The sequence below is a fragment of the Helianthus annuus genome, chromosome 15 (assembly GCF_002127325.2).
Source record: "Helianthus annuus cultivar XRQ/B chromosome 15, HanXRQr2.0-SUNRISE, whole genome shotgun sequence".
NCBI lineage: Eukaryota > Viridiplantae > Streptophyta > Magnoliopsida > Asterales > Asteraceae > Helianthus > Helianthus annuus.
This window is the reverse complement of record NC_035447.2, coordinates 126,475,387-126,491,544: the sequence shown is the minus strand read 5'-3', so window position 1 is coordinate 126,491,544 and position 16,158 is coordinate 126,475,387. Positions and strand designations below refer to the sequence as shown.

General features: G+C 40.2%; 1 protein-coding gene across 1 annotated transcript in view; it reads left to right on the top strand.

Moving 5' to 3' along the window:
- The window catches only part of LOC110912415 (mediator of RNA polymerase II transcription subunit 6), a 32,370-nt gene extending 16,612 nt beyond the window's left edge, over nt 1–15,758 (top strand). Inside the window, exons 5-6 of the mRNA XM_022157104.2 lie at nt 14,483–14,592; nt 15,514–15,758. Coding sequence (XP_022012796.1) covers nt 14,483–14,592; nt 15,514–15,666 — 263 coding nt within the window. The 3' untranslated portion in view covers nt 15,667–15,758. The remainder of the gene's footprint in view (nt 1–14,482; nt 14,593–15,513) is intronic.
- Nucleotides 15,759–16,158: the final 400 nt, after the last annotated feature.

Genomic DNA, 16,158 nt, shown 5'->3' with positions numbered 1-16,158 from the left:
TTTCTGAGCAACCATGGGTGTCACTTGCCATGGAAGCTCTCAAGAATGGCATCAGAAGCTACCAAGAAGGGAAAGAGGCACAAAAGAATATAGGGGGTCTGTCTTGTTTCTGCAATTATACTGCATGCGAAAGAGCGGGTTTTTAGTTCAAAATATTAATAAAGATACGACTGAAAAGTTCTCCATCAATTGGATGGTTAGTAAAAATGAGGGCGGTTATTTATTGTTTATTAGTATTATAAATTTTGTAATCCTTTCAACTGATTCCCCCCTTTTTAGAGAATGATTATGCTAGTAGAAATGTGGTGATGGAAGCTAACAAGAAGCTCATAGCTGATAAAATTTATAGAAACTTGAAGAGTATGTCTATTTTTATCAAGGCTGAATACGAAACAATGGACCTGCATAAACTGTTGGATCTCAATACATTCACAGAGATGTGTGAATAACTTTTCAACACAACAGTCCTTAGAGTCTATTGGTCCATTCAATGTCCGTAGTTCAACCTTTGGTGCTAGAGAAAAGAAACTTCTTCAATGGGTCTATAATTATAGACCCATTGTCCTGTTCAAGTCTCTCATCTTCATTATAGACCCATTGAAGAAGTTTCTTTACCCTAGCACCAATGGTTGAACTACGGACATTGAATGGACCAATACACTCTAAGGACTGTTGTGTTGAAAAGTTATTCACACAGTTCTCTGTGAATGTATTAAGATCCAACAGTTTATGCAGGTCCATTGTTTCGTATTCAGCCTTGATAAAAATAGACGTACTCTCCAAGTTTCTATAAATTTTATTAGCTACGAGCTTCTTGTTAGCTTCCATCACCACATTTCCACTAGCATAATCATTCTGTAAAAAGGGGGAAATCAGTTGAAAGGATTACAAAATTCATAATACTAATAAACAATAAATAACCACCCACATTTTTACTAACCATCATTTGATGGAGAACTCTTTAGTCGTATCTTTATTTTTTGAACTAAAAACCCGCTCTTCCACATGCAGTATAATTGCAGAAACAAGACACACCCCCTATATTCTTTTGTGCCCCTTTCCCTTCTTGGTAGCTTCCGATTCCATTTTTGAGAGCTTCCATGGCAAGTGACACCCATGGTTTCTCGGAAAGCCTATTGACATTTTGCACATAGTAAAGCATATTCTGTCCATGTTTACCCCGTGAGGTGGGACAAACAAGGAAATACATACCTAAAAAAGCAAAAGTTTGCTTTATAGATATATCTTTCTCATCGGAATCGATAAGTACTTTCTCAGTCTTGGTTGGGCAAATTTTTCTTTGTACTTATTTCCCTTATTTAATATGCAGAATTTTTGTACGAGATCAAGATCCAATTTTGGGTTTTCAGCAACTAACGGATCCTTACCATTTTGTATACTCATGACAGTTGAAAAGTCCCAATCTGTAATTGGAAACTCTTGGTTCTCAGCCCCCTTACGTACTATTATCATTTTATCACAGAGAAAATGACGAGCTATTGTCTTGATAACACTATTGATATGACTCACATTCGACTTCGCCAAATGTGGAAGACCTACAAAAGGGGCCTCCTCTATAACTTTTTTTTTTGTTTCCGGTAGATTGGCCAAGATATCACGGATTTTTTTCTAGATTACACCGTATGTAGGTTTTCCCACTTTTTGTCTTCCCCGATGATTCACTATTTTTCTTTTCTTGTTTATATAACTTGATACAATCACATTTAGATAATTGGGGGTGCTCCTTCCTAAATATTTGATACAATCAGGTTGAAATATTCAAATAATATCGTCCATGATGGCCTCCATGATCCACGTCTGGTTTCGCTCAGTACGTCCTAGGCGCCGATCGAAGTCTCGAGCCACCGCCTGTGCAGCAGGAGGCATGTCAGCATAGAAGTGTTGGGGGTACTGCGGTGGCTGCTGAGGTGGCGGCGACGTTAGTGGCGGGATAACGTTCTCAATGACGTCATCAGCTAGAGCTAGAAGCGAAGGTGGAGCTGGAGGCTGAGCCTGAGCCTGAGGCGGAGGTAGACCGAGAGCCTCAAACTGAGCCCGTCGAGCCCGAGCGTGAACATGTGAGGGGCTAACACTCCATCCATCAACTCAATGACGACCGGGATCGGGTCCGACAACACCTCTGGCTGCCATAGCTGGTAGTCTCGTGTTCGAAACCACAGACCAATGTCGTCAAACTGTCTGGTCGTCCGCATGCTCGATACACAGTGCCTGGATGCCTGGATAATGTTGTCGATGGGATGGGATCGGACAGCCAGTCATCAGACTCAGGCACGATGCCTAGTGAGCGCGTGATGGTCGTTATGTATGACCCACCGTGGAGCAACCCGCGCTGCTGACTATGATATGAGGAGGCAAAGTAGTTAGCCAAGAATGCCACGAGCGCGCACGGGTGTGGCCGCAATAGGCAGTACAGAAAGAAAAGGTCACCCTTGTTGACCTTGTCCCGGGTGTGACGTTGGGGCACGATCGATAACGCAATGATGCGGTGAAGGTATCGGTAAAAGGGGTCCCCGATAGCGGTGTCCTTTTGCGACGATTTCCCAAAGGGAACTGTCGCATATATATGTCACCAAGGAAAGCCTAAAGTCAACCGCTTAAAGGACAGAAAATTTAATGAGTTAACACGATGCGATGCGTGTGTGTGGTTCAACGTTTTTATGTCTATTTTTCCTTGTTTAAGGCCCCGTCGTTACGCGTAGATGTTAAGTTGACTTAGTTATTTTTTTCCTATATTTTACTTTTCGGTCTAATTTTTGTGTGTTAACACGACGCAACGAACGTGTGTGGTTCAATATTTTTATGTCTACTTTTTTTCTTAATGGTTAAAGATAGTTACTGGCAGCGGTAGTGGGGATGGCGATCGAAGGCCGTGGTGGTGTCGGATTTGCTACTTTTAGTCGGGAAAAAAAAACAAAAACCGAACCAAAACGAAACCGACCAAAACGAAACAAAAAATCGAAACTGAAATAAACCGACTAAAATGAAACAAAAACATCAAAACCGAACAGAAACAAAACCAAAAAACCGATCAAAAGGAACCAAAAGGTATTGGCCCCAGAATGTAGCCGGGGACCAGGTAGGCACAGACCGAGTGCATGGGTCATTAGACTTAACTGAAAACTCAATCTCTTTCCAAGAATCCAATCTCCTGGAATGGATATAAGCCCCAAAATCTCCCCTGTTAATTAAATACAAAAGCTTGGGGGTCTTCTTGCAAGTTATCCTATTCTTGTTCCATTTATGTAAATTATAAAACTTCGAGGATTAATTAGTCAAAATACTTTCGAAACCCGCTAAAGTTTGCATTACCAATTAGGTTTATTATTTTGAATTTCAAACCGCTTCAAAAAACAGAGAATTTCTCAACCTGTAACATCTCCTCCACCGCCGTGACTACTCCTCCACCGCCGTTACTACTCCTCCACCGCCGTTACTACTCATCCACAATGGCGAAGAAATCTCAGAGAATTTCGAACAAGATGCATCTAGGAGAAGAAAGAAAAGCTAATAAGTGGAACAAATTTCAGTAAGTATTTAAATATTTTTTCTTGTTGAACAATTCTTCATAACCGGAGCGATAATTAGAGTTCAGTGAATTGAACATTCAAAAATTTCTTGTTAATAATTTAATTAACTGTTTCAAAATGTTTTAATAGACGTAAGGATGGCAATGGGTCGCCTCCCAAACCCAAACCCGGTTAGAAAAGCTTGTCCCAAAATCCGTCGGGTTTCTAGGGGGTATTGTATATCTATATATGGGTTGTATCATATATATACACACAGTTAAAAATATAAAAGAAATTATGCCGGGTATACAATCGGGTAAAAGGGTACACTTTATCGTGTAATCGAGTCGGGTAAACGGGTATATCACCAACACCAAATCCCAAACCCGTTCCAAACCCTTGAAAAAAAAATTATCCCAAACCCGATTATTCGATAAAAAAAATAAGTCGGGTTTCGGGTTTACCCATCGGGTTTAGGTTTGGTTGCCATCATGGACGATATTATTTGAATATTTCAACCTGATTGTATCAAATTATTTAGGAAGGAGCACCCTCAATTATCTAAATCTGATTGTATCAAGTTATATAAACAAGGTAAGAAAAATAGTGAATCATCGGGGAAGACAAAGAGTGGGAAAACCTACATACGGTGTAATCTAGAAAAAATTCGTGATATCTTTGGCCAATTTACCGGAAACAAAAAAAAAAAGTTATAGAGGAGACCCCTTTTGTAGGTCTTCTACATTTGGCGAAGTTGTATGTGAGTCAAATCAATAGTGTTACCAAGACAATAGCTCGTCATTTTCTCTGTGATAAAATGATATAGTACGTAAGGGGGCTGAGAACCAAGAGTTTTCAATTACAGATGGGGACTTTTCAACTGTCATGAGTATACAAAATGGTAATGATCCGTTAGTTGCTGAAAACCCGAAATTGGATCTTGATCTCGTACAAAAATTCTGCATATTAAATAAGGGAAATAAGTACAAAGAAATTTGCCAAAGCAAGACTGAGAAAGTACTTATCGATTCCGATGAGAAGGATGTGATATCTATAAAGCAAGCTTTTGCTTTATTAGCTATGTATTTTCTTGTTTGTCTCACCGCACGGGGTAAATTTGGAAAGAATATGCTTTACTATGTGCAGGATGTCAATAGGTTTTCTGGGCAACCATGGGTGTCACTTGCCATTGAAGCTCTCAAGAATGGCATCAGAAGCTACCAAGAAGGGAAAGGGGCACAAAAGAATATAGGGGGTGTGTCTTGTTTCTGCAATTATACTACATGCGGAAGAGCGGGTTTTTAGTTCATAATATTAATTAAGATACGACTGAAGAGTTCTCCATCAAATGGATGGTTAGTAAAAATGTGGGCGGTTATTTATTGTTTATTAGTATTATGAATTTTGTAATCCTTTCAACTGATCCCCCTTTTTACAGAATGATTATGTGATGCAGCGCGTGAAACGAAAAAATGAAGATCACACGTTGATTCTACGAATACCCGTGTAGCTCTTCCCCAACCCCAAATTGTAACCCCAAAGGCCACGGAATTTGAAGTGAAAAATCAGTTTTCTCAAAATTCAATTCTGAACTTTTCATTAGCTTTAGCAACATATAAATAAAGACTGAAATTCGAAACGGGCCTAAAAAAGATAACGGGCCAAACACACGGCCTAAAACAAAAAGCCCAAAATAGTTCAAAAAACATAAAACTGCAAATAAGTAATAGAAATAAGCGTTTTTTGGGCCGGACGATGACCCAAACCGCCGTAGGCGGTTTGCAGCAAGTTGGAGCTCGTTCTCGCCTTCGAATCGCCTGGTCGCACGTCCCAAACGGACCCTCGCAGCCCAAGTTAGAGCCATTTTAGTGAAGGCCCTTTTCTAACGCGGTCTTGGGCCTCCAAGTACAAAATAGCCCGTTCCTCCACACTTGGGCCCACATCATTATGCTAGTGGAAATGTGGTGATGGAAGCTAACAAGAAGCTCGTAGCTGATAAAATTTGTAGAAACTTGAAGAGTATGTCTATTTTTATCAAGGCTGAATACGAAACAATGGACCTGCATAAACTGTTGGATCTCAATACATTCACAGAGAAGTGTGTGAATAAGTTTTCAGCACAACAGTCCTTAGAGTCTATTGGTCCATTCAATGTCCGTAGTTCAACCATTGGTGCTAGAGAAAAGAAACTTCTTCAACGGGTCTACAATGAAGATGAGAAACTTGAACAGGAATGTGTAGCATCTTTGCATAATGGATTGGCTTTCACTAAGTCGGAAATGAGACGCTATTTGAATCAGCACTCATGGCTTTCTGATACAATCGTAAGCTATGTTGCAGAATATTTGTGTGCTCGAGCATTTGACTCGTCGCTAAATCCAAATCGTTGGTATTTTCCAACTTTGTTTGAGGTTTGTTTGGTCAACACTTTTGAAAATAGCAATAATTATAAATTGCAATAAATATATGATTATTGCTATTTTCATATATGATTATTGCTATTTTCGTATATTTATTGCCATTTATAATTATTGCTATTTTCAAAACTGTTGACCAAACAAACCTTAAACTAAGTTGGAAAATACGAACGCTTTGGATTTGGCGACGAGTCAAATGCTCGAGCACACAAATATTCTGCAACATAGCTTACGATTGTATCAGAAAGCCATGAGTGCTGATTCAAATAGCGTCTCATTTCCGACTTCGTGATAGCCAATCCATTATGCAAAGATGCTACACATTCCTGTTCAAGTTTCTCATCTTCATTATAGACCCATTGAAGAAGTTTCTTTTCTCTAGCACCAATGGTTGAACTACAGACATTGAATGGACCAATAGACTCTAAGGACTGTTACGTTGAAAAGTTATTCACACAGTTCTCTGTGAATGTATTAAGATCCAACAATTTATGTAGGTCCATTGTTTCGTATTCAGCCTTGATAAAAATAGACATACTCTCCAAGTTTCTATAAATTTTATTAGCTACGAGCTTCTTGTTAGCTTCCATCACCACATTTCCACTAGCATAATCATTCTGTAAAAAGGGGGAATCAGTTGAAAGGATTACAAAATTCATAATACTAATAAACAATAAATAACCGCCCACATTTTTACTAACCATCCATTTGATGGAGAACTCTTCAGTCGTATCTTTATTAATATTTTGAACTAAAACCCGCTCTTCCGCATGCAGTATAATTGCAGAAACAAGACACACCCCCTATATTCTTTTATGCCATTTCCCTTCTTGGTAGCTTCTGATGCCATTCTTGAGAACTTCCATGGCAAGTGACACCCATGGTTGCTCAGAAAGCCTATTGACATCCTGCACATAGTAAAGCATATTCTTTTCAAGTTTACCCCGTGCGGTGGGTCAAACAAGGAAATACATAACTAATAAAGCAAAAACTTGCTTTATATATATCATATCCTTCTCATCGGAATCGATAAGTACTTTCTCAGTCTTGGTTGGGCAAATTTCTTTGTACTTATTTCCCTTATTTAATATGCAGAATTTTTGTACGAGATCAAGATCCAATTTCGGGTTTTCAGCAACTAACGGATCCTTACCATTTTGTATACTCATGACAGTTGAAAAGTCCCCATCTGTAATTGGAAACTCTTGGTTCTCAGCCCCCTTACGTACTATTATCATTTTATCACAGAGAAAATGACGAACTATTGTCTTGATAACACTATTGATTTGACTCACATTCGACTTCGCCAAATGTAGAAGACCTACAAAAGGGGTCTCCTTTATAATTTTTTTTTGTTTCCGGTAGATTGGCCAAGATATCACGGATTTTTTCTAGATTACACCGTATGTAGGTTTTTCCACTCTTTGTCTTCCCCGATGATTCACTATTTTTCTTCTCTTGTTTATATAACTTGATAAAATCAGATTTAGATAATTGGAGGTGCTCCTTTCTAAATAATTTGATACAATCAGGTTGAAATATTCAAATAATATCGTCTATGATGGCAACCAAACCCGAACCCGATGGGTAAACCCGAAACCCGACTTATTTTTTTATCGAATAATCGGGGGTCTGGGATAATTTTTTTTCGCGGGTTTGGGACGGGTTTGGGATTTGGTGTCGGTGATATACCCGTTTACCCGACCCGATTACACGATAAAGTGTACCCTTTTACCCGATTGTATACCCGACATAATTTCTTTTATATTTTTAACTATGTATATATATGATACAACCCTTATATAGATATATGATACCCCCTAGAAACCCGACGGGTTTTGGGACTAGCTTTTCTTACCGGGTTTGGGTTTGGGAACCGACCGATTGCCGTCCCTACGTCTATCAAAACAATTTGAAACAGTTAATTAAATTAATTAAATGATTAACAAGAAATTTTTGAATGTTTAATTCACTGAACTCTAATTATCGCTCCGGTTATAAAAAATTGTTCAACAAGAACAAATATTTAAATACTTACTGAAATTTGTTCCACTTATTAGCTTTTCTTTCTTCTCCTAGAAGCATCTTGTTCGAAATTCTCTGAGATTTCTTCGCCATTGTGGATAAGTAGTAACGACGGTGGAGGAGTAGTCACGGCAGTGGAGGAGATGTTACAGGTTGAGAAATTCTCTGTTTTTTGAAGCGGTTTGAAATTCAAAATAATAACCTAACTGGTGATGCGAACTCTAGCGGGTTTCGAAAGTATTTTGACTATTTAATCCTCGAAGTTTTATAATTTACATAAATGGAACAAGAATAGGATAACTTGCAAGAACGCCTCCAAGCTTTTGTATTTAATTAACGGGGGCGATTTTGGGGCCTATATCCATTCCAACAGATTGGATTCTTGGAAAGAGATTGAGTTTTCAGTTAAGTCTAATGACCCATGCACTTGGTCTGTGCCTACCTGGTCCCCGGCTACTTACTTTCTGGGGCCAATGCCTTTTGGTTCGTTTTAATCGATTTTTTGGTTTTGTTTCCGTTCGGTTTTGATGTTTTTGTTTCATTTTAGTCGGTTTATTTCAGTTTCGATTTTTTGTTTCGTTTTGGTCGGTTTCGTTTTGGTTCGGTTTTTGTTTTTTTTTCCGGCTAATAGTACCAGACCCGACACCACCACGGCCTTCGGTCGCCATCCCCACTACCGCGGCCACTAACTATCTTTAACCATTAAGAAACCGAAATAAAAGTAGACGTGAAAATATTGAACCACACACGTTCGTTGCGTCGTGTTAACACACAAATTAGACCGAAAAGTAAAATATAGGAAAAAAAATAACTAAGTCAACTTAACATCTACGCGTAGCGACGGAGCCTTAAAAAAGGAAAAATAGAAATAAAAACGTTGAACCACACACACGCATTGCATCGTGTTAACTCATTAAATTTTCTGTCCTTTAAGCGGTTGACTTTAGGCTTTCCTTGGTGACATATATATGCGACAGTTCCCTTTGGGAAATCGTCGTGAAAGGTCACCGCTATCAGGGACCCCCTTTACCGATACCTTCACCGCATCATTGCGTTATCAACCGTGCCCCGGCATCACAGCCGGGACAAGGTCAACCGGGGTGACCTTTCCTTTCTGTACTGCCTATTGCGGCCACGCCCGTGCGCGCTCGTGGCATCCTTGGCTGACTACTTTGGCTCCTCATATCATAGTCAGCAGCGCGGGTTGCTCCACGGTGGGTCATACATCACGACCATCGCGCGCTCACTAGGCATCGTGCCTGAGTCTGATGACTGGCTGTCCGATCCCATCCCATCGACAACATTATCCAGGCACCGTGTATCGAGCATGCGGATGACCAGATAGTTTGACGGCATTGGTCTGCGGTTTCGGACATGAGACTACCAGCCATGGCAGCCAGAGGTGTTGTCGGACCCGATCGTGGTCGTCATTGAGTTGATGGATGGAGTCTTAGCCCCTCCACATTTCACGTTGGGGCTCGACGGGCTCAGTTTGAGGCTCTCGGTCTACCTCCGCCTCAGGCTCAGGCTCAGCCTCCAGCTCCACCTTCCCTTCTAGCTGATCACGTCGTTGAGAACGTTATCCCGCCACCTCAGCAGCCACCGCAGTACCCACAATACTTCTTTGCTGACCAGCCTCCTGCTGCACAGGCGGTGGCTCGAGACTTCGATCGGCGCCTACGATGTACTGAGCAAAACCAGACGTGGATCATGGAGGCGCTCATGGACGTCCGGGCTCACATGGGATTGCCCCCCCACCCACTGCCATAGTCCCCACCGCTAGAGGATTAGTAGCTTTAGTTTTTTATTTTGTATTAGACAATCCTAGAGCCGTTTCTGTGCGAAGGGTCTTCTAAGGGTCCACAGACGTCTCCTGGGCCCAAGTAATGGCCCGATTCACAGGTTTGACTAACAGGCCGGTTGTAAGGGTCCACAGGTTTGACTAACAGGCCGGTTGTATGGGACGTGTTGTATTGGGCAGGACCATGAAATTTTTAAATGAGTTAAGGGGTATGTATAGGGCCTTTTCCTAAATCCGGTTTCTTGCGAAGGGTCTTCTAAGGGTCCACGGACGCCTCCTGGGCCCAAGTTAAGTCTAATGACCCATGCACTTGGTCTGTGCCTACCTTTTCCTAGATCTGTTTTCACTAAACGGGTTACTACGTTCATTCTTAATTAACATACTAAATTTAATACATGTAAATACAAACTTCGTGACCACCCTTCCGTACAATCCATGCTCTTTAACTCGATCTTCACCCGCTTGTCCTTCCTAATGATATCGATGATCTGACCAATCCTGCGACCACCATTCCTACTGATGATTGAACGTTCAACTCTAGAGTGAACATTCCTACTGATGATTGAACGTTCAACTCTTGAGTGAACATTCCTACTGATGGGTGAATGTTCAACCCTTGAGTGAACATTCCTACTGATGATTGAACGTTCAACTCTTGATTGAACATTCCTACTGATGATTGAACGTTCAACTCTTGAGTGAACATTCCTACTGATGATTGAACGTTCAACTCTTGAGTGAACATTCCTACTGATGATTGAACGTTCAATTCATGAGTGAACATTCCTACTGATGGGTGAACTTTTCTCTATTGTTTCTAATTTTTGCCTGTTTTGACCCGTTGCTATCATATCTTGGTCAAAACACCTCCATTTTGCCTCAACTTGTTTCTAAATATTCGTAAAATATTTACCTAAATGTTTCACCCAAAATTCTTAACCAAAATTCTTATTTCTTTTTACTTTGCGCATTCGTTGCCCGGTTCGTGCATATGTTTATTTGACCCGTTTCGAGTCCCATTCGATCGTGCCTATTCCAATTCACTTCAAATTAAGCACATAACTTCCTAACGAGGTATCTTTTCTCCTTACGCTACTATAGTATCATTTCAACCATAATTAAGTGAACACAAATTATCAAGCTGCTTCGTTTTCTACTAAAGAGGCTGGAATCGGCTATGCATTGTCTGGTACGTCGGCGATGGTGTGGCGGCAGACGGCGGTGGTTTGAACGTGGGGTAGAGGGATTTGCAGAGGGTGTCGAGTGGGTGAGAGATGTGCGGGTGAAATAGCGAGAGTTGGTTCGGTTTTTATAGGGGTTGCGCAAAACGAATCGAGTCGGGATTAGGCTTTGGTTCGTGATTGGTATAAACATGGGAACTGATATCTCGACAAATCAGGGAAGACAAGAAATAGAAAGAAACAGCTGGGTCTTTGTTGTGTTCTTCGCTGAACTGGTTAGCGGCAAAAGAAAAATTCAATTTAAATCCTAAGGTTAATATATATATTATACGGGGTTTGAATTATAACGTTCTTAGGGTCACAGACGAGTGGCTTCTGATAGAGATGTTAAGTCGTTGGTTGTGGTTGAACCGAGTGTGGCGCGGGTTCGAGTCTCGTCCACCCCTTATTGTTTGTTTTTCAACTTTTTAAGTTTCAAAAATTGCACAAAAGACCCTTGAGCTTTGACTAACCATACTAACCTCATTAATTAACTTAGTTAGACATATAACTTGATTAATTAGTTTAATTAACTTTAAAACTTAACTAAGCTAATAATAAAAGTTAAACTTTTTAAATTATGAATGTTTATTAACTTAATAAATAAATAATTAAATGAGTATGTATAAATGATTAAATAAGGCCCAAACTATCTACACACTTGGTGTGTAGATAGTCACTCCAAAAAGGTGTTTTTTATCCTTATGTGCACATCCTGCAGTGTCGAACTGTGGCCAAAATGCGGCGTTTTGGTCCGGTTAACCAGACAAAGACTGACGAGCGTCTAAAGGGTCTGTTGACCGGACCCAAACGCCGAGCTTTGGCCGCGTTTTAATCCTGTCAACCAGACCGGGTGTCAGTCTTTTGTCTGGTTGACAGGACCAAAACGCGGCCAAAGCTCGGCGTTTTGGTCCGGTCAACAGACCCGTCAGAAACCCGTCAATCTTTGTTAGGTTAACCGGACCAAAACGCCGCGTTTTGGCCACAGTTCGACACTGCAGGGTGTGCATATAAGGACAAAAAAACATCTTTTAAGGTGTGTAGATAGGCAAATGGGTATGCCAATAGGTACACCCTTAAATAAACGTGTTTAACGATAAGGATTTTTAAGCGATTCCCTATTAAGGGTTAGGATCCCAATTTCTTGATTAACGAGTCGGATTTAGATATTCGTTTTTTAAGGATGTTACAGTCTCCCTACTTTATGAGATTTCGTCCTCGAAATCTAAGAGGAAGACTTCTGAAAAGATGACATCTTTGCTAAAATGTTTGGCTAAAATTGAAATTGTGAAGTGGGTTGAAAACGCGTCAGTATAAGTTGTTGACCGAAAATGATAAATGATAAAAACTTGACCGTATGGTTGACATGATAAATTTTCATTGAGAAAGGAGAAGAGTTGGTAACTACCTCTGAGGTAAGGAAATCACCCCTAGCTCATTGGTGAAGTTGAAAAGTGAGCGGAGCTAATTGTCAAGGTAAGGAAATCAACAGTCTGACCGAATTTAGTATCAAATCACGTCAGACGGTCAGTAATAGTTTTAAAAAATATATTTGTTTGATTTTTAAAAAAATTATTTTTAAAAACAGATATGGACGAGGATTTCATGGATTTCTAGGTGGAGGACGAGGAGGTTCAGGGGGAGGGGGGGTTCAGCAGGAGCAGCAGGCGGATGCCGCGGTTGATCCACTTATAGGTCACGTGTATCGCACGTTCCCGGAGGGGTCTCCTATGGCTGAGAGGTGCGATAGGTTGCGCGCCATGCAGCTAGGAGGACACCTGGGGATTAACTGGGGCTGTTAGAGACCGTCGGTGAGGATGCGAGGGCGAGAGTTATAGTCGGATTAGACACCTCGTTTTCGCGATTGTTCCAGCTGGAGATGGAGGACACGTACCGTGAGATTACGGTCGAGTTTTTATCGTCCTTTACATTTGCGCTGGGTCATCCGGTAAATGAGATTACCTTCCGTTTGACCGGCCAGCAATTTGGGATGAGTCTTGCGGAGTTCGCCGTCCATTCAGGTTTGTACACTAAGCCTGAGATTGCTACCGGTATTTATACAGAGGGGGTTAGGGAGATGGATAGGCAGACCCAAATCGCAGCAAAAGGCCACCGCCATTAGGGACCCCCTTCACCGCATTATTGCGTCGTCGATCGTGCCCCGGTATCACAGCCGGGACAAGGTCAACTTGGGCGACCTTTTCTTTCTATACTGCCTATTGAGGCCACAGACATGCGCTCTCGCGAGATGCCTGGCAGAGTACTCTGCCACCGCATATAATAGGCAGCTGCGTGGGACGCTCCACAGCGGGTCCTACATTACCAGCATCGCGCGCTCACTAGGCATCGTGCCTGAGTCTGACCCACTGTTGTCCGATCCGATCCCATCGGTTACATTGGGCACGACATGTGTACGGAGCATGCAGATGTTGCGCAACTTTCACGGGATTGGTCTGCGGTTTCTGGCTCGAGACTACCAGATTTTTCATCCAGAGCCGTTGCCGGAGGTCTTCCCGGTTGTCGTTGAGCTGAGGGATGGGGTATTAGCGCCTCCACATATACAGGCTGAGGCTCGACAGGCTCAGTTTGAGGCTCTGGGTCTGGTTCCGCCTCAGGCTCAGCCTCCTCCGGCTCCACATTCGCCTTCGGCTGATCACGTCGCTAAGGACGTTATCCCACCGCCGCCAGATCCGCAGCACGTCTATGCCGACCTACCTCCTGCTGCGCAGGCGGTGGCTCGGGACTTCGATCGGCTCCTTCGACGTTCTGAGCGAGCGCACACGTGGAGCATCGCGGCGCTCATGGACATCCGGGCTCACATGGGATTGCCCCCCAGCCGCTGCCACAGTCCCCACCGCCAGAGGATCAGTAGATTTAGTTTTTAGTTTGTTTAGTTTTTATTTTGTATTAAACATTCAGTTCTACTTTTTTTTTTGTATATGTACAAACTGATTATTTATGCAGTTGATCTTTTATTTATACGATGTTTGTTTGGATTGTTTGCGCTTATTTAATACGTCTCTTTCACAACTTATTTGTATGATCAAATAATTAAATATGCGCGTGTAATTTAACAAAATAAAACCATAATTAAAAAAATAATAATAATAACAACAAAAATATTTGTATGATCAAATATCTTTTAGATTATATAAAAAATATAGTGGGTGTCAGGGTGTGTACGTACGCGTGGTTCCTACTTCCTTTAATCATTTCCCTTCATTATTTCATATCTCAATTCAAAACAAAAGAAGCCCTAACCGCCTCTCTATTCCAGCCGACTTCACAGTTCACAACCATCCAGCACTCCGGCATTCACAACCATCGACACCCATACAGACCAGGAACCATCTATGTACTTTACTCTAACTATCTTTTTCTGACAGCTGAAACTGAAACTGACCCCTTGATAATTAAATTTGATTGAAATTGCCACCTCTGCCAACAACCATAGCCATTGTGAATATTCACTTATCGATGAGTATGATGTAGTGGACTCAGAGGATGATAGCACATCACATGAACCAAAGGCTGCTAAGGAGACGATTGACTTTAAGGAAGTCAAACGGGTAGACCACATTCTTGCCTCGTTGCAACGCAAGGTAAACCGTGTCTTTTTATCATTATATTTCTGCTAAAAGTCGAAATGGGTCGATTTGTTTATATTCAAATACTTACAACGTCCTACTGATATATTTCAATTGTTTTGTAATAATATCTAAAAGAATTTATAATTGTTTTATTAAGGGCAAATGCCATAAAAACCGATATACTTTCTGTTTTTTTTTCTCATAAAAGTCCTACTTTTTTTTGCACTTAAAAAACCAACATACTTTCTTTTTTGTCTCATAAAAGTCCAAAAGTCCCCTGAACAACTTTTTGCATATAAAAGTCCCTCCAAATGTTAAATTCGAACAAATTGTGAATGTATTTTTTTTTACTTATTGATATCACGTTAGAAAGAGAATTGAGATGAATTAGTGTTTTAAGTTGGATATATCACAAACCAAAGTATATTCAATGTCTGTCATTTATTTTCCATTTTAAATTAAATAAATTGATAACAATAAATATTATTTGGAAAACAATATAATAAAATTCACAAGCATAGATGACATAACTTAAAATAAAATAAAGTAACATATAAAATGGTATGTATAATTTAATCGTTAGAAAGTATAACATAATTTATCAAATAATGTTTTCTTGATTTCATTCGATCATAATTAAGAGATCTTTTTTTGTTAAAGTTTAACATTTTAAAGGATTTGTATGATACAAGAGTAGAAAATATGTTGCTTTTATGTATAAAAAGCGGCTAGGGGAATTTTTTGAGACAAAAAAAAGTATGTTGGTTTTATATGTGCAAAAAAAAAGTTTAAGAGATTTTTATGAAACAAAAAAGTATGTTGGTTTTTTAAGTGAAAAAAAAGTGGAAGGACTTTTATGAGAAAAAAAAAAAACAGAAAGTATGTTGGTTTTTATGGTATTTGCCTTTTTATTAAACTAAACTTTGCATACAGCTTCCGGCTGCACCACCACCACCGCCATTCCCGGAGGGTTACACACCACCATCGACCGCAAAAGGAGAACAAGGCCCTGAAACCGAGCAAGCAGACCCTTCGATTGACCCCATTCTTGACCAAGGTCCAGCCAAAAGAACAAAATATGCTTAATCTTGGTTACTTTAATCTTGAACAAGTAAGATTTATAGCAGTGGCGGACCTAGAAATTTTTTCATGGGGGTGCGGAATATTTTTAAAGATTTTAGGCCCTAGGTATATTAAAAAAATTCGGTTCATGTCGGGTCGGGTCATGTAAAACAAAAGAATATCAAGCTAAAATTTATTTAATTATCAAAAACATGTCAACTGTCGTTACAAACATATTTAAAATGTCGCTCTACGGGTTTTCATTTTTTGAAATCTATCCAAAACATCTAGAGCTACTTTTCTAAGCAAGTCTTTCTCTATATAACATATACAACTAATTTTCAACACTAAACACTTAAACAATCATCACCAAACTTCATAATTTTCAACTTTAAAATCAAGCCCTAGTTTTAATTGTTGATTCCTTCTAATTAACCATTTAAACACACTAAACTTTAACTAAAACAACAAAATCAATCAACTAAAGTTTCAAAAAACAACAAAACAACTAAAAAT